The 24,464-nt window shown below is 35.0% G+C and overlaps 1 protein-coding gene and 1 pseudogene across 1 annotated transcript; both read left to right on the top strand.

The window, feature by feature from the left end:
- The first annotated feature begins 14 nt into the window (after nt 1-14).
- Nucleotides 15-8,757, top strand: LOC134243604 (elongation factor-like GTPase 1; annotated as a pseudogene).
- Nucleotides 8,758-9,931: 1,174 nt separating this feature from the next.
- Nucleotides 9,932-23,330, top strand: LOC134243603 (elongation factor-like GTPase 1). Its single transcript, XM_062725853.1, is given in 13 exon segments — nt 9,932-9,974; nt 10,200-10,238; nt 10,241-10,315; nt 10,536-10,783; nt 11,066-11,216; nt 11,433-11,568; nt 15,536-15,542; nt 21,189-21,325; nt 21,471-21,816; nt 22,106-22,248; nt 22,516-22,696; nt 23,143-23,299; nt 23,302-23,330. Coding segments are annotated over 13 exon segments (1,692 nt in total).
- Nucleotides 23,331-24,464: the final 1,134 nt, after the last annotated feature.

The raw sequence follows: 24,464 nt of genomic DNA, 5'->3' as shown, positions 1-24,464 counted from the left end.
TCATGTCCGAAAAAATGAGAAATACAGGTAAACTACAAGATCTGTTGACATTCTGGATAATATTGATAATCAAGACAGTATTTACTTTTTAAATGAATTGTAGAGACTATGATATTGTATTCTTTGTAATGTCGACCATCCTACTGATCTTGATATTCATTCTTAGTCTAAAGCACATACTTTACCAGTATATGTCAACAATGGTACAATTATTCATGCAAGGTTAAACCCTACAGATTGATTCACTTATTATTTTTTAAATGTTTACAAATTTACTTTATATTTTTTTTTTACCTGACTTTAGTAATGGCGGCTGTCCTGTAGATCGATCTCCAAGTGCAGTCTATCTCTATGCACTCTGATCATATGACACATCTGTGTTATCTACCTGTCAGATGTTCATACTTCCTCTGGTCTAGAAGGGAATTAAAATACCTAAATATTTACACATATATAGGAACAATGATTTCTGTAAAAAGATTTTCTGAATTTTACCTTCATTTTCTCATGCAATAACATTCAATATTTCTCTTTTAAAATGCAAAAACGTTATGATATAACAATTAATATACATGTACTTACACATGTAATCAGTGAAATTAGTTTAAAGAGCTAGGTGTAAGGCTTTAAAGAAATATGAGCTGCATTTTTGATTTTTTTTTTTTTTTTTTTTTTTTTTGTTTTAAATATGTGCCATTATGATTATTATAAATTTATATGCAACTTAAAACATTCATGATCAATTAGAATAAAAAAGTAGAAAAAAGACTTTTACATAAATCCAATATACAGTTTTATATAAAAAAAATCATTTATTGTACAGGACGACAATAATTTAATTTTGATTCAACCGAAGCTTATAAATAGTTCTTCCATCGCAAATATGAACAAAAGAAGTTTATCAACGCTATTTTTTCTGTCATTGAAATAGTTATTTACAATATTGCAACAAAAAATTCCGACATCAAAGTCGCAGCTCATATTGCTTTTAATTTATCGTGTGTACATGTGTATATGTATTTTTCCAAAGGAAAATCATTTTAAATTATGCTGGCAAATTGACGGTATTTTTCAGTTGTGTTTGGACCTTAACACCAAGAAACACCATTATGATGTTTATTTTCACAGTAAAAGAGTATACTGTATACAATACTCCATGGTTAAGGCCTTTACCTGAATTAATTAAACATATATGAAAGAGACCAATGGAGTCTTTAGCTCTACTTGTCAGAGATGACTCCTACAGTTTAAGTCTGATTGCAGTAAGGTTGATTCTCTATAAGGCTATTTTCCGGCCTACGATAAAATCACTTTAAAATGTGATTTTTATATATCTATAATCATTCTAGTTTATGATTTTGATGTTTGTTTTTCAACATCGATCATCTAAGTCACGTGTCGCCCGCGTGGCGCAGTGGTTAGAGCGTCTTCTCTAGAGTCGCGAAGTAAGGAGTCAATCCTTACGTCGCGGGTTCGAATCCCACTGTGGGACGTAGAGACCGGTCCTTCGGATGAGACCGTATAAACGGAGGTCCCGTGTCGCAGTAGGTGCTGGCACGAAATAGATCCCTCCCTGCTCAATGGCCCTGAGTGCCGAGTATAGGACAAAATTTGCAGCTCTCCACCGGAAAGTGGTGGCGTCTCCATATGAATGAAAAATTCTCGAGAGGGACGTTAAACAATATACAATCAATCAATCAATCTAAGTCACGTGATTTAAAAATTAAAAAAATAAATGGCCGTCAGTTAAAGAAAAATTGAGGGTGGTTCTATTCAAATCAAGTTTCTTTGTATGTTTCTGAATGTAAATGATCAAAAATTGTTTATTTATGTCGGAAATACATCAGACATAAGTAATAAATTGAAAGATTTTATAAATTTAAGGTTCAAGATATTTTTTATGACAAGAATTCCGATGCATCCACATTTTGCATATTTTGAACGTAAATTTTTACGAAATTCACACTGTATGATGCTGAAAAAAGTTTGATTAGCATTTTATCAAAAGTATTATATCATATATAATTATATTGTAGTTGTATATCATTTCTATAGATGTGTTACTTGTTTTACGCATAAAATAGCCATTTTAGAAATCAGGTTTCTAAGTTTCTATTGAACTATAAAAGTTATGTATCAAATGTTGAAAGCACTGAGTGGATTTTGATTGTGATAAAATAAAACTGAAGCAGTAATTAAGAAAAGAAATTCAACAATTGCAAAAAATAAAGAATTAACAGTATACATTTATTTAATGACTACGAGTTCGGCCGAGGGCAACAGTTTCCCAGGTCTCCCCCACTACCGAGGGACAACACTTTGACTGTTTCACCGAGTAGTCATTGAATAAGTGTTTTATTACCTAACCTACTATATAATTAATTAAATTGGAATAAAAACACACAAACAATCAATAAAAAGTTTTCACAACTGATTATTCACATACTTGTCTATTAATTAGCCGAACACGTAATTTAAAGATTAAATTAATATTTTTAATTTATAGTAATACTTAATAAATTGATTGTTTGTGTGTTTTATTTAAATTTGATTAACTATAGAGCAGGTAAATAGTGATGTCGTGATCATCAAAACGCTTGAATATCACGATGACGCTTTAAACAGTCAACAGTTCATTCTGTGGCCCGGTCAACAGTTCACTGTTTCATGATCACGCAAAAACATAAAGTAAACCGTGAAACAGTTTAAAATACCTAATTATAATTTATATAGTAGGTTAGGTAATAACATAAAATGTCAATGCAAGTACATGTTGACTATCCATATACATACATCTCCTGAAATGAAATATCGTCGTAAATTGGCTTTGCTTTTGTTCAATTACTCGTGTTGCACGATATCTTTAATCAAAAATGCCATCTAAACTTTATGTATTTACATGTATAAAAGTTGAGACCCCCCCATCCCCCGTTTCTAATGGCACAACATAAAAATGGAGTAGAATTTTAACAGTTCCTTCATCAATGCATATCAGAAGTTTTCGTATATACTAGTATACGGACTTAAGAGTTCTACAACATCCCAGGTACAAAATGGACCCTAAGGGTTTGATGCTCCTTTCACACTCTTGAAGCCTGTAGGTTAAATGCAGTTTCTTTCCCAGTGCAGCGTCAAAATCTTGTTTAACACGGATAGTGACAGTTCCCTACCTAAATCATCATAGCATTTAAAGTAAATGTCATGAGTCTTTAGAATATTATCTTTTAAAAATCCTCAAGTGGAGTAAAGCAACATTCAATTATAAATCACGTATTACTTAATCCCTTTCCTCCTTACCAGTTTATATTCGTAGACAGGACTACTGTTATACTATATAACTATTATCGATGCTATCAAAGAAGTGTGATGAATAGATTGAGTCCTCTCAATTAAGACACATGCATTGAACAAAATATGGATCACATGTTACTCGTACGGAAGTGTCCATATAAAAATTATGTGTGTACCCACAGTTAAAAAGTCTATAAGACAAATAAGAAATACATTTTACCGCTTCAACAAAGATGGCTTTTATCATTTCTAGAACATATACAGTACTCATAAGGAAATACAAAGAATATATGCAATACTCATAACGGAATTCAAAGAAGTATCATATCAAGATAAACTCAACTATCATTATAAATATAAAAGATAACTCATAAAAACCTATGAAAAGTTTTTATTTCTTAATTTTTATCAGACATTTCAAAGAAACGTCTCCACTTGTAGTTTCATGACATCCAGTCTTCTCAGTCCTTTAAATTTAGATATTTTAAGTAAAAATTTCACATTTTTTTAGTAAATATGCATGGCTGATATAAATCTTAGTAAATCAACAGAAAATTCTATTCTAACCAAAAGTTCATAAAAAGAAATAATCTACATAAGCTGATGTCCTTCATTGTGAGAAGTTAGCTTTTTCTGTAAATATCGTAAAATGAAGCGAAAAATTTTTGTTTAGATGTCATAACCACCTTTAATCAAATTCATAATTTGGTGGTCACTTTTTACGTTTATTAGGAATTTACATGCAAATTTTGGTGTTGGTTAAAGGTGGTTATGACATGCGTAGGAGTTATCTAACATAGCCACCCTCTTGAGTTTTCCCATTACTCTAATGCTAATACGGACCGATAGTACCTTACTTTGTGACCCTATATCATTAAAAATACTATTGTATCATTAACCAATCATATTTATCATTAGATTGGAACATAAGCCTAGTGATTCATGCAATTTTTAAGGGAAAATGTACTATCTAAAAAGGATCACTTCATTATAAATAGGGATCTGACCTATAGGACCGGGCTTGGTTTTTTTCTCTACAATAGCTTGTCGATTTCCGTTCCAATTAATGACATTAGGCTGAATACATATAACAATTTGTTTTTCCTAAATCTTTATTTCAGTGAGTAGAGGTAGGAGGTAGAGGTAGGAGGAACCCTAAATGAAATCCAAGGGAGTGCATTTACTGAAATATGTAGCCAAAATCAATGTGGTTAAATTCTAAGGAATATATACAATTGAAAATGCTGCCAAGAATACCTGTATCGAGTAACACAAAGAGAGTTATTCTTGTCCTCGGAGAAAGTGTGCGTTCCGCCTGACAGACAACTGTACATTGGATTGTTACCATTTAATATCTCTTTATTGTTTCTAATATCAAGAATGGGCATGCGTAAAGGATAGATAGTTGAAGGAAAATACACAAGTCTATAAAAAATTAAAATAGTCTTTGGAAAGGCGGAATTTAAAACTTTAAAAGTGTGATACCAGGTGGATTCGAACCCCCGACTTAAAAAAGAAAGTTTCCACTGTTTAAAAATCAGCGCATATATCAACTGAGCTAGACTGACTATAAGAATGAAAGGCATAAATTTAAAGCAGATTATGAAAATCAGGTTTCTTTATTTTTGTAGGTGTTTTTATGAATTTGACCCTAGGGCAGGGGTGCCCCTGAAAAAATCTTATCTTAAATTATTCCTTACATACTAACCTATCAAAATATCACAATTTTATTTAGGGGCAGGCCTGCCCTGAAGGACTTCTAGGTCAAAATTCAGGCAAAAATCCACGCTTTAACGGACAAAATGGTGTTTCGGCCAACTTTGGAGGTTTATTGTAAAGTTGTAAATAATAAATTTTAGGTATAAAATGCAAATTTGAAAAATTTGAACATATATACGGTAGAAAACAACAAATAAAGAGTAATTTTTAAATGTCACTGTCAATTCTTTTGTCAAAGTGAATACATCCTTTGAAGTCATTGTAGGCTGCAAAACGGCCTTATAGAGAATGATCCTTTTGTCACAAAGAGAAACTTGACAAGGAATCATTTTTCCATTCATTGCTATTACACATAGTTTCAATCGCCAGTGTTCCTTTTCTCCTTTAATGTTTCACATACAAGGCAGCAGAGCTACAGTCTTCTCAGAGACTTTTTGTTAGCTTTCCTGAGGCAAAGGGTCAGATGGGCATTTCTGATCAAGAGTTTCCAGAATTGATCCCTCCACCCCCCAAAATATGGCCCCTTTTGCTATCATATGAAATCAAACTTAACTTACGTATATACCTGGGTAATACATGTGTAGAAGGAAAAAGATCATTTCTCCAGAACAGCAAGATTAAGTAAGTCTTTTTGTCACTGCATCCTCATGATGTGAAGGCCCAAAATTGTTCATCTCATGACTGAAATGGTTCCACAATACTGAGTTAGAGACTTCTCATGTATACAGAGAGAGAGAGATATTTTTTTCTGAAGAACAACAGGGTCAAAGTGACTCAAATGACCTTTTGTGGCAATTAATGTCTTGTTTTAATTCCAGGTGACATGCAGAAGTTGGTGGAGGGTCTGAGATTATTGAACCAGGCTGACCCATGTGTTCAGGTTCTGGTTCAGGAGACAGGTGAACACGTGATCATTACAGCAGGAGAGATTCATCTACAGAGATGTGTGGATGACCTCAGAGAAAGGTAAGATAAGTGTGTTTGGAAGGTGTCCTTCAGTTGTCTTAATGTCTGTTGGTCTGTAGACAATGCTTAAAGTTTTGAATATGGTGTTTCATAAATGAGAAGATCATATGTGTATTCCAGCTTGATACTTCTGATGTATGATTATTTGATGTGTAAGAGGTTGTATTGACATAAAATACCGGTACTTGTGCCTCTTTGTTTTAGGTATGCCAAGATAGACATCAATGTATCTTCACCAATTGTCCCATTCAGAGATACAATTGTCCCTCCACCAAAAACAGACATGGTGAATGAAGCCATCTCAGACCAACGTCAGGTCATCAAGAAAGATACTGAAGACGATGAAATCATTGAGCCAGGGTTAGTGGAGGTCAGCATGATCAATGGAAGGTATACCCTCAGGATCAGGGCGGTGCCTCTACCGGACGACGTCACAGGGCTACTGGAGGAGAATCAAAATCTGAGAAAGACAATGTGTCAGATCTCCAAGGCCCACGGTATGGGGAGGGAGGGTCTGGAAGTCCAGCAATCTGTAATAGACTCTATCAGAGAATTCAAATCTCAGCTCAGTAAGATATTCCAGGCTTCTGGAAAGATGTGGAGGGATGCAGAAAATCAGATATGGTCGTTTGGACCTAAGTGAGTTGGACCAAATGTGTTACTCAATCGTGTGAGGGGATATGACAGAGCTAATGTTTGGAACTGTGTGGAACAAAAGCAGTGGGAACTAAAGTTAAGACAGTATGATAACAGCATAATCAGTGGATTTCAAATCGCCACCCTTGATGGGCCCCTTTGTGAGGAGCCCTTGAGGGGTGTGTGTTTCATTATTGAAGAATGGAACTATGTTAGGAGTAGTCACTCAATTTCTCTGGATGAAGAAGTTCATAAAAGGGAGGTAACCCAGATTAATTCCTGTGATAATCCTACCTCAGTGAGTCAGACTGAATCTCTGCCCAATGTAACACAAAGTGAAACTGACAGAGACAAGGATGGTAGCGAGTCTGAGTCTACTGACAGTGAGATTGAGCCGTCTCAGCCGAGACAGAAGGAGGGTCACAGTCACATGTCAGGTCAGCTGATCTATTGTGTGAAGGAGGGCTGTCGTAAGGCATTCCAGACCCGACCTCAGAGACTGATGGTAGCCATGTATAAGTGTAACATACAAGCTACAGCCGAAGTCTTAGGTAGGTGAAGTACAATGTGAGCACAAAGTTATAAATATATTCAAGTGGAAATGTCAATATAAATCATTCATATCTCAGTCTCAAATGTTTTTATTGAATTTTCAGTTAAAAATTTTAATTTTGTGACAGAGCATTTTGTTTGATACCTCTGTAATGAATATTTTTATGAATGAAATTACATGAAATTGTATAATGTTAAAGTAAAGCAATTTGTCTAAGTTCTTGAGTCCTAATTCAGTGATTCATGTTCTTTATTTTTGGTAGGAAAACTTTGTGGTGTCCTTGGGAAGCGCTTTGGTCGAGTTATTGAGGACACAATGATGGAGGGCTCTCAGAACTTTAACATTAAAGCCGTGCTGCCGGTGGTAGAGAGTTTTGGATTTGCTGAGGACGTGAGGAAGAAGACGAGTGGTTTAGCCAGTCCTCAACTAGTGTTCAGTCACTGGGAGGTCAGTATATCACTGGCTAGGGATGTAATGTACTTAATTAATTAATTAGGAAGAAGACAGATGGTTTAGCCAGTCCTCAACTGGTGTTCAGCCACTGGGAGGTCAGTATGTCAGTGGCTAGGGGTGTAATGTATTTAAGGAGTTAATTAATTAGGAAGAAGACGAGTGGTTTGGCCAGTCCTCAACTGGTGTTCAGACACTGGGAGATCAGTATATCACTGGCTAGGGGGTGCAATGTATTTAAGGAGTTAATTAATTAGGAAGAAGACGAGTGGTTTAGCCAGTCCTCAACTGGTGTTCAGTCATTGGGAGGTCAGTAGTGTAAACCAACTTCTATTTGTGACAACTTTATTTCGCGATTTACCATGGGTAGTAAATCAGTGTCTAAAAAGGAAATATATAAATTAATAATTTGAATAATAGCCTTTATTACGTTGATGAACACAGTCCTTTAGAAATCTATTTTTATTAGTGGTGTAAACGAGAACCTGGGTAACTGTCGAATGATTCAAATATTGCTTAGTAAAACAGCTATTCAGTTACATGGAGAAAAATTCATTTTACATGGTAAATTTTGTGAAATCACTAATTTTCATGGGGGTTAGTTTTTGTTGTTTTCGAGGTATGGAGAGACCCACGAATATATGACCATCATGAAGTGTAAAATTACTACCAAACATTTTCAAAACACGAATTCAAATCTCCACAAACCAATATTTTTTCCTCAAACCTAAAAAATTTGACCCCACGAAAATTTTGCAGTAATTAGTAAATAAATATTGATTGTTTATAAACATATATGTACACATACTTTCTGAATTTTTACCATTAAACTTGATTGAGTGATTCACAAATAATACAGATTTTCTTTGATTAGTTTTCACAGTTTTTCACTCCGGTGATCGAAGCTATCAATTAATTGCCATTCATTCATTTATTTTGTTATTTTTGACAGGTATTAGGATGTTGACCCTTTCTGGGTGCCCACTACAGAGGAGGAATACGCTCATTTTGGAGAAAAGGCGGACTCTGACAACAGAGCCAGACATTATATGAACCAGGTCCGGAAACGGAAGGGACTCAAAGTGGACGAGAAAATAGTGGAGCATGCTGAAAAACAAAGGACTCTCACCAAAATGAAATAAATACTGAATCGTTAAATTGAATTTTAATTATATCTGTGTTGTTCGAAATAAATTTTATGTAAAAATGTTTTAATTTAGTTTTTGTCATTTTCATACTAAGAGTTATATCAAAGTCTCAATATGAATTTTTTTTCTTCGAAATGTATACTCTTGCAGTATATGAAAATCACACAGGCAAGAATTTTTCATGATTTTTTTTTCTGATCAAAGCTCATCTGCTATATTAATATATTATTATATATTTATGTAATTTGGCTGAATTGTAACATTTTGAATTTAAAGATATAGAGGGATTTTTTAACTTTACGAAGAATTTAGGGAACATTTTCAGCCAAGCTTGAAGTGAAGAAGGAATAAATTTAAGAAAAGTATTGAAAAGGACTGTGGAAAATAAAAAAAAACCCTGATGAATAAAGATACAAAATACATATGACACAACTTAAATGAATATTAGTAAAAAGTGTATCACTACTTTTGAATGTTTGATGCTCTGATTAATTGTAAGTCAGCATCCAGGTTATCAATACATTTTTAAAATATCTGACAAAATGTATTACAAAAAGATTTGTAACATTATTGGATTAAATTCAAGAATCTGCTCTGTGTAGTAGTCCCTAGGAGGAGCTTTTGAACTGTGTTTGATTCAATATTTTTCAAAAGGTATAATTATACAAAATATGTTTTGGATTGATTGATTGTTAGTTTACTTCAAACATGTACAATATTTTTCAGTTTTAATAAAATAGTTCTATTTTAACACAATTAAAGCATCTTATGTATTTCCTTAAATTAATGCACTTTAAAAACAATTTAAAGTATTTATTTGAGAATTTCCAGGAGTCATTGTACATAGCTTTCCTCCCCATTTACTTTATTAGAAGAAAGGATAAAAAAAGGAATCGTTTTCCCAGGTGAGGAAGTTTGATCTTTATTTTAATCATATTCACCTGTAAAAAAAAAATAATGTGTCTTTTAAAAAGGCAATAATAGGTGCAATTTAAATATTTTCACAAAATGAGTATGTTGACAAATGACAATATTCTGTATTATATAAGTACATGGCTCAGGTTATTTATTTATTTTTTTTACTTTTTTTGAAGAAAATCTTTTCTTCACAGCTTTCATTAACCACTCTGCGTCTGAAGAATCTCCTGTGATTGTATTTGTCTCCAAGATGATACCAGTCGACAAGAAAGTGCTCCCGCAAAACAACAAAGGTACAGTGTATATATATTTTTAGTTGAGAATGATTATTGTCAATGCTACTTTAAAGTATATATCATTTTTTCAACGATTTTTATTGTTGTTACTTGCAAGAACTGGGAACTTTTTCTTTGCAAAAACATGTTTGGAATTCGACAGTTCTGTATAATTTGCTGCATATTTAAAAAGAGTCTATTTAGGTTTTACATTTTCTGTGCATTTGGACAGACCTTTAACAGAAGCTGAAATTGCAGAAAGACGAGGAAAAGCAAAGAGAAAATGGCAGAAAGAGCAGCAACAAAGAATCAAGGGCAGACAACTGAGACAGTCACTCAGGAAGGAGGGACTACTAAAGGTTGTACAAAATTTTGAGACATGAATAGATTTGAAAGGTTCTAGTGGGTCCAGTTAATTTATAATATACAGTGTATGTATTATCAAATGAACAGTAAGTAATGTACAAGTACGACCCCAACTGCTGGTCCAGGAACAGATAAAATAGACTGTTTAAAAAAGACTTTTGCCCGATGAAGTTATATGACCCTAAATTGGGTTATCTTTTTTATTTGGCAAAGGAATAAAACAAAACAGTTGTTTACAGGAATCTCGAAAAACAATTGACCAGTTGGACCGGAGTGCAAACTGCTGCCCGCGGCCTACAGCCTTGGGCAACAGCTTGCACTCCTGTCCAACAGATCTAGATCACCTGTTGCCCTCTACCCCAGTCAACAACTGTACAATGTTACAATACTATTTAACAGCCCATAGCGCCCTTCCTGAGGTTGACCCAGAGAGTAAAGAGAAGGAGACAGGCTTTGTGTTTGTAGCATTTGCATTTAGTGTTTAGTGGCACCATCAGAAAGGGACAAAAGCTGTATGTAGTGGGGCCCAAACATGATCCAGCCATGATATCTAAAAAGGTAGACCGACTACATAATTACATAACAACTGTCCATGTAATATACATAATCTATGAAGTTATTAGCCCAAGTTATTAAGACCCTAGCCATCGAACATCTGAAATGCTTATCAAGGTAATTTTATTATTTAAATGTTATAAATGTATACTATTCTACCAACACTCTTTTTCATGATATACACGTAGATACACAGTGTTGAGGAAATAAAAGAAGTGATTTGCATTCAGGAGTTGTCACATGATGATCATGTGACCTGTGTCACAATCAAGGAATTGTTTGTATTCATGGGGAGGGAGTTGGAAGGGATAGACCACATTCCAGCAGGGAACATACTGGGTTTGTACCATACAAAATAAAAAATATATTTCTATGTAGGTCAATTTCTGTGTAAACCATGAAAATATTGGGGGAATTTTTAATTATTTTGCATTTTTCTAAATTTTAGATTTGATTCAATGCACTAAAGACATTATATTTTTTAATAAGAAGTGAGGACCTTTTTTGATGAATTAAAATACATAAGGCATACGTTTTTCCTATACTTTATTCCAGGAATTGGAGGTTTGGAGGACCACATCCTGAAATCAGCTACAGTGTCCAGTACCCTGATGTGTCCAGCTTTCTGTGATCTCTACTTTGATGCTGCTCCTATTGTCAGGGTGGCCATAGAACCAAGTCATACTCGTGAGTATCTGTCATAGAGATCATAGAACCAAGTCATACTCGTGAGTATCTGTCATAGAGATCATAGAACCAAGTCATACTCGTGAGTATCTGTCATAGAGATCATAGAACCAAGTCATACTTGTGAGTATCTGTCATAGAGATCATAGAGCCAAGTCACACTCGTGAGTATCTGTCATAGAGATCAAAGAACCAAGTCATATTTGTGAGTATCTGTCATAGAGTCCATAGAACCCAGTCATACTCGTGAGTATCTGTCAGAGATCATAGAACCAAGTCATACTTGTGAATATCTGTCATAGAGACCAACTAGCCAAGTCATTCTCGTGAGTATCTGTCATAGAGACCATAGAACCAAGTCATACTCATGAGTATCTGTCATAGAGACCATTGACCATAGTCATACTCGTGAGTATCTGTCATAGAAGTCGTAGAACAAAGTCAAACTCGTGAGTATCTGTCATAGAGACCATAGAACCAAGTCACACTTGTGAGTATCTGTCATAGAGATGTCATAGAACCAAGTCATTCTCGTGAGTTCATAGAACCAAGTCATTCTTGTGAGTATCTGTCATAGAGATCATAGAATCAAGTCATACTCGTGATTATCTGTCATAGAGATCATTGAATATAGTCATGAGGCATGAGTCTCATTAAGTAGCAAAATTTAATTTTATGTTTCATGCATTTTAGGCTTGAGGCCTAAAGACAGTGTCCATATATATGTATGTTCAGACCCATAGAATTAGCAATTACAGCAAAATATGCAAAAAATTTTATTTCAAAGATAAGATTATGTATTGTATTCATGACAAGTAATTAACTTTTGTTATTAGCTCTTCTGAGCCAAAGGCTCAAAGGGCTAATGCTATGGCCATTTGTGCGGTGTGCGTCTAGTGGTGTGCGGTGTGCATTAACTTTTTAGAATATGGGCAATAACTGAAGAACCCCTTGGCCAATCATTTTCAAATTTGTCACAGGGTATCCTTGGCCCAAGGGCTACCATTTATACTGAAACTAGGGGTGGGACCCTAAAACAAGGGGAGACAATCAATAAAATAAAATAAAAAGTACTGGTTGCTAAAAAATCTTCTTCTCCAGAACCACCAGGCAGATTTTCACCAAACTTACAGGTAATGGTTTGGATATGTTGAAGATTACAAATTATTCAAGGCATGACCCTGGGGCGAAGGGCGTGGTCTCAAGGCCACTTCAAATTTGACCAAAATTTACTTATTAAAAACATTGATATTTTGCTTACTATAAAGACTAGGATCATCAAATCTTATAAGTTGATGCATCTCAGGACTTCACATCATGTAACACATAAGTAGGTCATGGTGACCTACTTTTAAAATTTTACGGGCTTTTGTTTTTAAATTGATTTGGATGCATATTTTGAATACTTTAAGGCCTATGATCATAGAACTTTGTCAGTTGATGCATCTTGGGTCCTTGAACAATGTCAACTGAAAAGTAGGTCACCGTGACCTATTTTTTGAACTTTATGTCTAATCTTTTCTAAAATATTTAATCCCATTATTTCAGACACCGAGAGGTTAAGAATCACCAAATCTTGTAAGTTGATGCATCTTGGGGCCTTAAAACAAATTTATTTAAAAGTAGGTCACTGTGACCTACTTTTTGAACTCTGCAGGCATTTATTTTCAAATTGTTTGAAAGGCATATTTTAAATACCTTTAGATCTATGATCATCAAATTTTGTCAGTTGATGCATCTTTGGTCTTCAGAAAATGTCGACCAAAAAGTAGGTCACGGTGACGTACTTTCGACATTTTATGGGTATATTTAAATATCTCAGGTACTTATTGGCTTAGAATCATCAAACTTTGTCAGTTGATGCATCTTGGGTTTTCGGAGATTGAGGGTCAAAAAGTAGGTCACGGTGACCTACTTTTGTACATCTCAGATACTGATTGACTAAGAATCATCAAACTTTGTAATTCGATGCATCTTGCGTTTTCGGAGCATGTCGACCAAAAAGTAGGTCACGGTGACCTATTTTTGACATGTTATGGCTACATTTATGTATCTCAGGTACTTATTGGCATAGAATCACCAAACTTTCTCAGTAGATGCATCTTGGGTTTTCAGAGATCTTCAACCAAAAAATAAGTCAACTTGACCTACTTTTTGACATTTTATGGCTATATTTAGGTATTTCAGGTACTTATTGGCGTAGAATTATCAAACTTTGATAGTTGATGCATCTTGGGTTTTCGGTGATTCACAACTAAAAAGTAGGTTACGGTGACCTAATTTTGACATTTTATGGCTATATTTAAGTATCTCAGGTATTTATTGGCTTAGAATCATCAAACTTTCTCATTTGATGCATCTTAAATTGTCAGAGAATGATGATCAAAAAGTAGGTCATGTTGACCTACTTGTGACATTTATGGCTATATTAAAGTATTCTAGGGTACTTATTGGCTAAGAATTGTCAAACTTTGTTAGTTGATGCACCTTGGGTTTTTGGAGAATGTTGACCAATAAGTAGATCACTGTGACCCATTTTTGAATATCTCAAGTACTTATTGGCTTAGAATCATCAATATTTGTCAATTAATGCATCTTGTATCCTCAGAAAATTTCAATCAAATAGTAGGTCACCATGACCTACTTATAGTATTTTACAGTTACATTTAAATTAAATATCTTCAGCCCTAACTTGCTAAGAATATCAAACTTTGTCAGTTGATGCACTTTGGGTCTTGGGATAGATTATATAATTTTTCAGAAGAGCGATTCAAGGCCCTTGGGCCTCTTGTTAGCGGGGCCACAAGATTTATGGTCTGTAGAAAAAAGGTCACATTTTATTGTTTTGGATATGTTAAATAAACATGTAATAATGGAACGTTACAAAAAAATTTGTGACAAATGTTGAATAAACTTTTTTAACCCCCTTCCCCGCAGTCACACATTTTAACGCATATACCATTCCCTATTTCTAACGCAAAATCACGCATATACCGTTTCCCGGCAATCACTCATTTTCACGCACTTTAAAAAGTTCATTTAATATTTAAATTAATGCCAATTTCCTTCTGTTTTATGCTTGCAAAAATTTCATGGAATAAGAAAAGATGTTTTTGTCTTAAAGTATAACATCAAAATATTATTTACGCTAAACATTAAAGAAACGTGTTCCACGGTATTAGGTGCTTGCAGGGAAATGGTATATTTCTATTTCTATGATGTTAACATAAAGTGCATGTTGCAAAATAGTTCAGTAAGTTGTAAAGAGTTAATATCTTATATCAGTTTGAAAATATACATTGTTTTTATGCATGCAGCTTTTTTTTGTTTTCATGTTTACATATATAATGTTTATAATTTCCTTCAGATATGCATGATAATGAACTTCATGTTTGAGACGAAAAAAAAAATATTACAAGGTTTCATAGTTTTACTGTAGCAATGTGATGTATTTCACTGCAAATATTTGATTTTCTTCACTTTTTGTTTTTTCAATTGAGCAACAAACAGATTGTCTTTCGTATCTGTACACAGTCCCCATGGTTTACTCAGTCCACATTCTATGTAACGGAGGAACTGTCCATCCTGGTCTATGATGTGGACACACTCATTGTCACGATCAGCTGTAAGGATGTGACTCTGACTGTCTGTGGTGATTCCCCTTGGATCATATGGTTGGTTCTGTGGAGTAGGAGTATGTCCAGTGTACCTGAATCTCAGTTTCCCGGCCTGATTGACCACCACTACTGCTTTAGTTTCCCTGTCAGACACACAGATATCCAGGTTCCTGTTCTCAGTTATGTAGTATGTGATATAACCACCAGATAAATAGAGATGTTTACCTTTATCATCAAACTGAATGGTTTGTTTCTCTGCGGAGCAAGAATAACGGACAACTTTTGTTTGTGTGTAATCATCACTGTCCATGATAACCAGGAGGTCACCAGAGGAGGTACTACAGACACCTTTAGGTTTCCAGTTCTGTAGTCTGATCACCTCCTCTATCTTCTCATTCTTCACAATGTTCACAGTTCTATCACTGTAATCAGTATAAACTAGATCTCCACTTTTTGTCACTGCTGTATCCCATGGCATGTTCCCTGACTTGGTTCTGATTGACTTGTACAGTGATTCCTGATTGATGCTGTAGAGTTTCATGGTGCTGTCACCACCACTTGTCCAGATTTCTTCATCACTCAGACAGGCCACATTGTAAAGGTAGTCATACCCAGTGTCTATGGTGGTGACAGTCTCTGGTTGATCAAGCAGCTGTTTGACTGGAGGAGAGGATTCAGCTTCTGGTGATTTCTGTGTTGTCTTCATGCTGTAGCCATGTTTATCTGATGTTGAAGAACTTGATGATAAGGCTCCAAATAGTTTATAAAGTTCTTCATGTTGTATTTTTTCTGAAACGAATTTGGGTAAAGATAGTACTAATTTGTTTGGAAGATTTCTGTATATGTGTACATTGAACATGGCACTCAATGGTTTTGACAAGTCATTGGTGTCTATTGCAGTTTGCATTAAATTAATTTCTTCCTTGATGTCAGATACTGACTTGTTTATTTCATCCAGATGTTTCTGTAGAGTTTGTAACTGTGTGTTTTTCATCTCAACAACTTCAGCTTTAAGTTTCTGGACAAGTTTGTCAATTTCTCTGTGCCAGTCCTCTCCATGTTTTGTTATGGCTGTCGAGAGATCTCCATATTCCTTTTCTAATTGACTCATTCTGTTTTGTACATTAGAGGCAATGTTCTGGTAGGTTGGATAAATTGTATCATTTAATTCATTTTGTTCTTGTTTAATCACTTCCTTTTTGCCACTGAGAACGTCCAAGAGTTTACATAATTCATGACCTAAATGTTTCTTAGATGCAAGGCAGTTATTGCAGACAGGAATGTCACATTGTTTGCAGAACATTTCACATCTTTCAATGGGATGAGTTTTACACTTAGGGTATAGGGGAGTGGATTTTCTGTCTTTGAAGTCCACAATTTTATGAGGTTTCAAGAGATCAGCAGAAAAGTGTTCTCCTACACAGGCCTTACACAGGTTGACAAGACATGTATCACAGTGCATCTGTACCACAGCGGTCTCACACAGGTCACATCGCATCACGTCTTGGGCACTGGTATGGGGGTCCATCTCTAATTTTTCCTGAAGCACAAAATTCCTTCTCATGAATATTTATACATGTATATATTTTAAAAAATCAAATACAAAGAAAAAAGAATTAAGGTTCATAAACCCTCTGCTCACTCGTATGAAAATTTTCTTTAACTTTTATGATTTTCTGAAGCAAATATATATATATATACTGGATAAAATACAAACAATTATAGCATGGCTTGCGGGGCAAAATTCGACAAAAAAGGCACTTAAACTTGACAAATTTATAAATGAATAATAGACAATTGTGTCATAAAGAGTTATCTCTCTTATCAGAGTATCAATGTACCTTAAGTGGATTTGCTGACAGAGATAGATAAGTCAAATTTTTTAGTGGATCTTTGCATGAAAGAAAGTTTGAGAAATACAGGTACAATTCCAGATGTTGACATCCTTGATAATGTTGACATTCCAGACAGTATTTACTGTATGAATTACTTGTAGAAAGTTGGAGACATCATACTTTGTAATGTTGACTACCCAACTGATCTTGATATTCATTCCTAAAGTCTAGCGCACAAACTTTACCCAATATATGTCAACAATGAGGCAATGAATTTTGTTACTCATGGTTAAACCCTGCAGAAAAACTTTCTAATCTTTAAAAAAAATAAATATTAATCAGAAATGCAAGTTACCTGACTTTAGTAATGGCGGCTGTCCTGTTGATCGATCTCCAAGTAAGTCTATCTTTGTGTACTCTGATCACGTGACACACCAGTGTTATCTTCCTGTCAGGTGTCTTTACTTCCTGGTTTAGGAGGCTTTTAAATACCTTTAAAGCATTTGCCCTTTGCAATGCAGGATTAGATTTTATTAAGGTTTTTGTCTGTCAGTAAGGGCTAACTAAGAATTAAAAAAATATCCATTTTAGTTTGATGTGCCAGAATAAAACTCTATTTCTTATGTACTTGTATGTACAAATATATAATAAAGAATATTATATTCTGCAAAAAGAATTATGGGGTCATTTGAACAATTGAATCACTAAAATCACTGGGGTCTTTATCACTTCTACTGCTTTAGTCTGATTGCAATTTATTTTGACAGATATAGAAACTTGACCAGGCATCATAAGTCTATTTATTGCATTTACATAGTTAACATTCCAAGTGCTCCTCTTCTCCTCTAACATTTCATGTACAAACCAGTAGAGCTAGTCTCATCAGACACTTTATGTGAGCTTCCCTGAGCTAAAGGTTCAGGTGAGCTTTTCTGATCAGGATTTCCAGCATCCATTTTTAACTCACCTGAGGCGAAGGCTCAAGTGAGCTTTTCTGATCACGTTTTGTCCGGCGTCTTTCTGTCGAGCTGTCCGTCTGTCTGTAAACTTTTCACATTTTCGACTTCTTCTCAATAACCACTGAGCCAATTTTAACCAAACTTGGTACAAAGCATCCTTGGGTGAAGTGGATTAAAGTTTGTTCAAATGTCATTCAAGGGGAGATAACTGGGAATTAGTGAAAATTTGGTGGCATGCTTTAAAAATCTTCTTCTCAAGAACAACTGTGCTAGGAAAGATGAAACTTATGGGGAAGTATCCTCAGGTAGTGTAGATTCAAGTTTTTTTCAAATCCTGACCCTGGGGGTAGGGCAGGGCCACAATGGCCGATCAAAGTTTTTCATAAAAATATATAGCAAAATTCTTTAAAAATAAGAATAACAAAGCCATGTCTGTCTATATTTATATGGATGCATCCTTAGGTAGTATAGATTCAAATTTGTTCAAATCATGACCCCCCGGGGGTAGGGCAGGGCCAAAATTGAAATATATATAGGAAAATTCTTTGAAAAATCTTTTTCTCAAGAATAGCTTTTTTTTTTTTTAGAAGTTTTACATAGATTTATATTGGAAAAACTTTTTAAAAAATTTCTTCTCAGGAGGTACTGGGCCAGAAAAGCTGAAACTTATGTAGAAACATCCTGGGGTAGTGTATATTCTAAATTGTTCAGATCATGACCCCGGGGGTAAGGCGAGGCCACATCAGGAAACATAAGTTTTATATTTGAAATATATACTAGGAAAATACTTTTAAAATCTTCTTCAAAGGAACGACTGGGCCAGAAAAGCAGTAACTTATGTGGAAGCATCAGTGTGTAGTGTAGATTTTAAATTGTCCAAAATATAACCCAAGTGGTCATGGTGGTAGGTTTGGGTCATAATATATATTAAAAGGGGAAAATATGGTAAAGAGCAATCATGGTCAAAGCTACTCAGGTGAGCGACAGTGGCCCATGGGCCTCTTGTTTCTTTTAAAGCATCTCTGATCAAACAGTTTTATCTGCATTGAAGAACTGTTGGTCAGTATTTAGCATTTGTCTTTTGATGGTCAGCCTTTTATTTTCAAAATTAATTTGGTATAGATTAAGTTGTTAAGACCAATTTGATATTGGCTGGTATGATGGGCATTTGACAAGGGCTAACACAACCAGTATAAAAATCTATCAATGATGTAATTTTTAGGTCACCTAAGTAAACTCAGGTGACCTATTGCTATCCGTTTTCGTTCATCGTCGTGCGTCGTGTGTTAACATTTGAACATTTTCAGATTCTTCTCTGAAACCACTGCACCAATTTCAACCAATTTTGGCATATAGCATCTATGGGTGAAGGGAAACAAAAATTGTTAATTTCATGGTCCCTGCCCCCCTAGGGCCTGGGGATGGGGTCAAAACCACTAAAATTAGTGCAATCTTTAAAAATTGTCTTCTTTACTCCTGGACATAAAGCAGCCAAACTGTTGATATGATTGTAACCAGCATTGTGTTCTTTACCAAAATTGTGAAATTCATGGCCCCAGGGTCAGGGGTTCTAGTAGTAGGGCGGGGCTAAATGGGTTTTATAGTGAAAATGCCTTATTTCTTTGAAATTCTGGACATCAAATAAACTAACCAAGTGCATAGTTTAGTTGAAAAAGACTGCCTCTTCCAAAATTGTGAATTTCATGGCCCAAGGGTCAGGGGTTCTAGTGGCATGGTGGGGCTATATAGATTAAATAGTGAAAATGCATAAATTCTTTGAAATTCTTTTTATCTGTTGATGGGCATTAAATAAACCAACCAAGTGCATAGTTATGTTGAATAAGGCTGCCTCTTCCAAAATTGTGGATTTCATGGCCCCAGGGTCAGGGGTTCTAGTGCAAGGGTAGGGTTATTAAGATTATATAGTGAAAATGAATTATTTTTTTTAAAAAATCTTCTCTGCTCCTGAGTATTAAAAACTTACCAAGTACATAGTTATGTTGAATAAAGCTGCCTCTTTCAAAATTGTGAATTTCATGGCCCCTGGGTTGGGGGTTCTGGTGTTAGGGTGGAGCTCTATTGATTATATAGTGAAAATGGATAAATTCTTTAAAAATGTTCTTTTCTGCGCCTGGGAATTAAACCAATGAACTACATGTATGTACATAGTTCTGAGGAGAAGGATGCCTCTGTGAGATTTGTAAATTTCAGGGCCCCTGGGTTAGGCCTTCTTGTGTTAGGGCAGGGCTCTAATCATGTTTATATAGTGAAAATGCATGAATTCTTTGAAATTTTTTTCCTTTGCTCCTGGGTATTATGCCAATGATCTTAGTACATATTTATGATGAAGAAAGCTTCTTCTATTTCCGGACCCCTGGGACAGAGGTACAGAACTTGGGAGGGGGTGGGGGTGAGTGGGAGCGTAAATAGTCTGAAAGTAATTTAATGCGAGATCTGCATTTTGGTATAAATGAACAACATAATGAATTAAACTTTATAAAATTTCCAAAATTTTGAAAAATGTTGTCCCAGGGTCAGTGATTCCTGTGGGATAGGGTGCACAACTGATTAAGTAATGAAAGTAAGCATGCTAATTGTACAGTTATGATATGCAATGGGACCTCTTTCAAAGTTGTGAATTTCATGGCCTCTTGTTTAAAACATGAATCGAATTTTAAAATTGTTGGAAAGTTGTTACATGATACATGTACTCAGGTGACCTATAACGCCCATGGGCCTCTTTTTGTTATTACTAACATCTATACCACAGGGTTGGATAAATATTTTAAGGTATGGAAAAACCATGGAATTAATCTTAGAATCAAAGTTGACATGATTTTCTTGAAATCTATACTGTTTATGATAATTGTAATGTTTGAAAGGCATATCATGCTGTGGCATTGTACATTATTTTTTGATTTATGTCCTTAAGGTTAAGGTTGTGCCAACACATGAAATTAAATTTAACATAAATATGTACATGTATAGAAGTTAAACACCATTTTCTCCCAATGTTTGTCCTTTTGATGTCACTACATCTTCATGATGTGTAGGTTCAAAATTGTTCATCTCATAACTGAAGTAGTTACACAAAATGAGTTTAAACACGTCTCATGCATACCAAGAGAGATAACATCTTTTTCTGAAGAACAGCAAGGGTATAGAGATTCAAATGACCATCTGTGACCCATGTATTTCTTGTGTGACATGCAGAAATTGGTGGAGGGTCTGAGATTGTTGAACCAGGCTGATCCGTGTGTTCAGGTTCTGGTTCAGGAGACAGGTGAACACGTGATCATCACAGCAGGAGAGGTTCATCTACAGAGATGTGTGGACGACCTCAGAGAAAGGTTAGATAACTGTGTTGGCAAGAAGTCCATCTGTCTTAATGTTTGCTTGTCTGTCTGTAAACATTTTTTAAAGTCTGGATAGGGTGGAATATCACTTAGGAAACTTTGAATTGATGGACTGTACAGTTGCGCCTCTTTCTTTTAGGTATGCTAAGATAGACATTAATGTGTTTTCACCAATTGTCCCATTCAGAGAAACAATCGTCCCTCCACCAAAAACAGACATGGTGAACGAAGCCATCTCAGACCAACGTCAGGTCATCAAGAAAGATACAGAAGACGATGAGATCATTGAGCCAGGCTTAGTGGAAGTCAGCACGATCAATGGGAGGTGTACCCTCAGAATCAGGGCGGTGCCTCTACCGGAGGATGTCACAGGGCTACTGGAGGAGAATCAAAATCTGATAAAGACAATGTGTCAGATCTCCAAGGCTCATGGTAAGGGGAGGGAAGGTCTGGAAGTCAAGCAATCTGTGATAGTCATAAGTACAGTATGATAACAGCATAATCAGTGGATTTCAGTGTGGGGAGCCCTTGAGGGGTGTGTGTTTCATAATTGAGGAATGGAACTATGTTAGGAGTAGTCACTTAATTTCTCTTGATGAAGAAGTTCAAAAAAGGGAGTTAACTCAAATTAATTCCTGTGATAATCCTACCTCAGAAAGTCAGACTGAATCTGTGTCCAAGGTAACACAAAGTGAAACTGACAGAGACAAGGATGGCAGCGAGTCTGAGACCGAGTCTACTGACAGTGAGATTGAGCAATCTCAACCGAGATAGAAGGAGGGGCACAGTCACATGTCAGGTCAGCTGATCTACTGTGTGAAGGAGGGCTGTCGTAAAGCGTTCCAGACCAGACCTCAGAGACTGATGGTAGCCATGTATAAGTGTAACATACAAGCTACAGCCGAAGTCTTAGGTAGGTGAAGTACAATGTGAGCATAAAGTTATAAAAATATTCAAGGGGAAATGTCAATATAAATCATTCATATTTCAGTCTCAAATGTTTTTAATGAATTTTAAGTTAAAAATTTTTAATTTTGTGACAGAGCATTTTGTTTGCTACCTCGGTAATGAACAATTTTATGAATGAAATTACATGACTTTGTATAATGTTAAAGTAAAGCAATTTGGCTAAGTTGTTGAGTTCTTATTCAGTAGTTCGTGTTCTTTATTTTTATTATTAAAAAACTTTGTGGTGTCCTGGGTAAGTGGTTTGGTCGAGTTGTTGAGGACACAGTGATGGAGGGCTCTCAGAACTTTAACATTAAGGCCGTGCTGCCCGTGGTAGAGAGTTTTGGATTTGCTGAGGATGTGAGGAAGAAGACAAGTGGTTTGGCCAGTCCTCAACTGGTGTTCAGCCATTGGGAGGTCAGTACTCTGATAAAAATACATTCTACATAGTAAATACTGTGAAATCACTAATTTTCGTGGGGGGAGGGGGGGGTAGTCTTTGTTGTTTTCGAGGTATGAAGACACCCTTCGACTAATGACCACCATGAAATGTAAAATGTCATATGAATTACTACCAAACATTTTCAAAACACGTATTTAAATCCCCACAAACCAATATTTTTGTCCTCAAACCCAAAAAATTTGACCCCAAGAAAATTTTACAGTAATAAGTAAATAAAAATTGATTGTTTATAAACATATATATGTACACATACTTCCTGAAATTTCTTATCATTAAACTTGATTGAGTGATTCACAAATAATACAGATTTTGTTTGATTAATTTTCACAGTTTTTTCACTCCGGTGATCGAAGTTATCAATTAATTGCCATTTATTCATTTATTTTGTTATTTTTTGCAGGTATTGGATGTTGACCCTTTCTGGGTGCCCACTACAGAGGAGGAATACACTCATTTTGGAGAAAAGGCGGACTCTGACAACAGAGCCAGACATTATAAGAACCAGGTCCAGAAACGGAAGGGACTCAAAGTGGACGAGAAAATAGTGGAGCATGCTGAAGACAAAGGACACTAACCAAAATGAAATAAATACTGAATTGTTAAATTGAATTTTGATTATGTCTGTATTGTTTGTAATAAATTGTTTTAAAAGCTGTTTTAATTTTGTTTTTGTCATTTTTAAATGAGTGTTATATCAAAGTCTCAATATGAATCTTTCTCTGGTTTTGGAAATGTATATTAAGACAGGATCCTATATACTGTAAACCAACTTGTATCCTTGACGACTTTATGTCGCGATCTACCAGGGATAAACTAGTTCGCGAAAATAAATATTCGCGATCAAGCTTTTTTGGATCAATGTTATAGGACACATACATTTTAAGAACTGTTTGACACGATATACATGTATATTGGAGATGACAAGGCTCTCGCTAACTTCGTGGAAATTTCTCTCACGTGAATAAAAAAACTTGTATCCTTGACGACTTTATGTCGCGATCTACCAGGGATAAACTAGTTCGCGAAAATAAATATTCGCGATCAAGCTTTTTTGGATCAATGTTATAGGACACATACATTTTAAGAACTGTTTGACACGATATACATGTATATTGGAGATGACAAGGCTCTCGCTAACTTCGTGGAAATTTCTCTCACGTGAATAAAAGTTGGTTTACAGTAATTAAGATCATATATTAAAGCAAGAATCTTGCTTTAATCAAAGCTTTTCTGATGTAAATACATATTGGTAAAATATATTTTGATGTTATTTGGCGCAATTGTAACATTTGGAAAGATATAAAGGGATGTTTTTTTTTCAGTATAACTTCACGAAGAATTCAGGGAATATTTTCAGCCAAGCTTCAAGTGAAGAAGGAATATAGGGAAGAAAAAGTATTGAAAAGGAATGTGGAAAGTTAAAATGATTGATGAATATAGATATTGTGGTGTCATTTAAATCTCTACCTCTCTGCTGATTAATATGGAAATATGCCATTTTATAATATGCAGTAGATTTCTATGTTTAATTTTCCTGCATGAAAACACAATGAATATAATTAAAATATATAACACAACTTAGATAAATATGAATTAAAAGTGTATCACTTTTTTAAATATTTCATGCTAGGATTAATTGTGAGTCAGCATCTAGGTTATCAATACATTTTATCAATATCTGGTAAATGTTTTCCAATCAGGTTTGATATAATATACATTAAT

Source organism: Saccostrea cucullata, unplaced genomic scaffold (genome assembly GCF_032062105.1).
Source record: "Saccostrea cucullata isolate Sc308-1 unplaced genomic scaffold, CSIRO_AGI_Scuc_v1 ctg4201, whole genome shotgun sequence".
NCBI lineage: Eukaryota > Metazoa > Mollusca > Bivalvia > Ostreida > Ostreidae > Saccostrea > Saccostrea cuccullata.
Note: the sequence above shows the minus strand (reverse complement) of the source record. Positions and strands in the feature narration are given on the sequence as shown.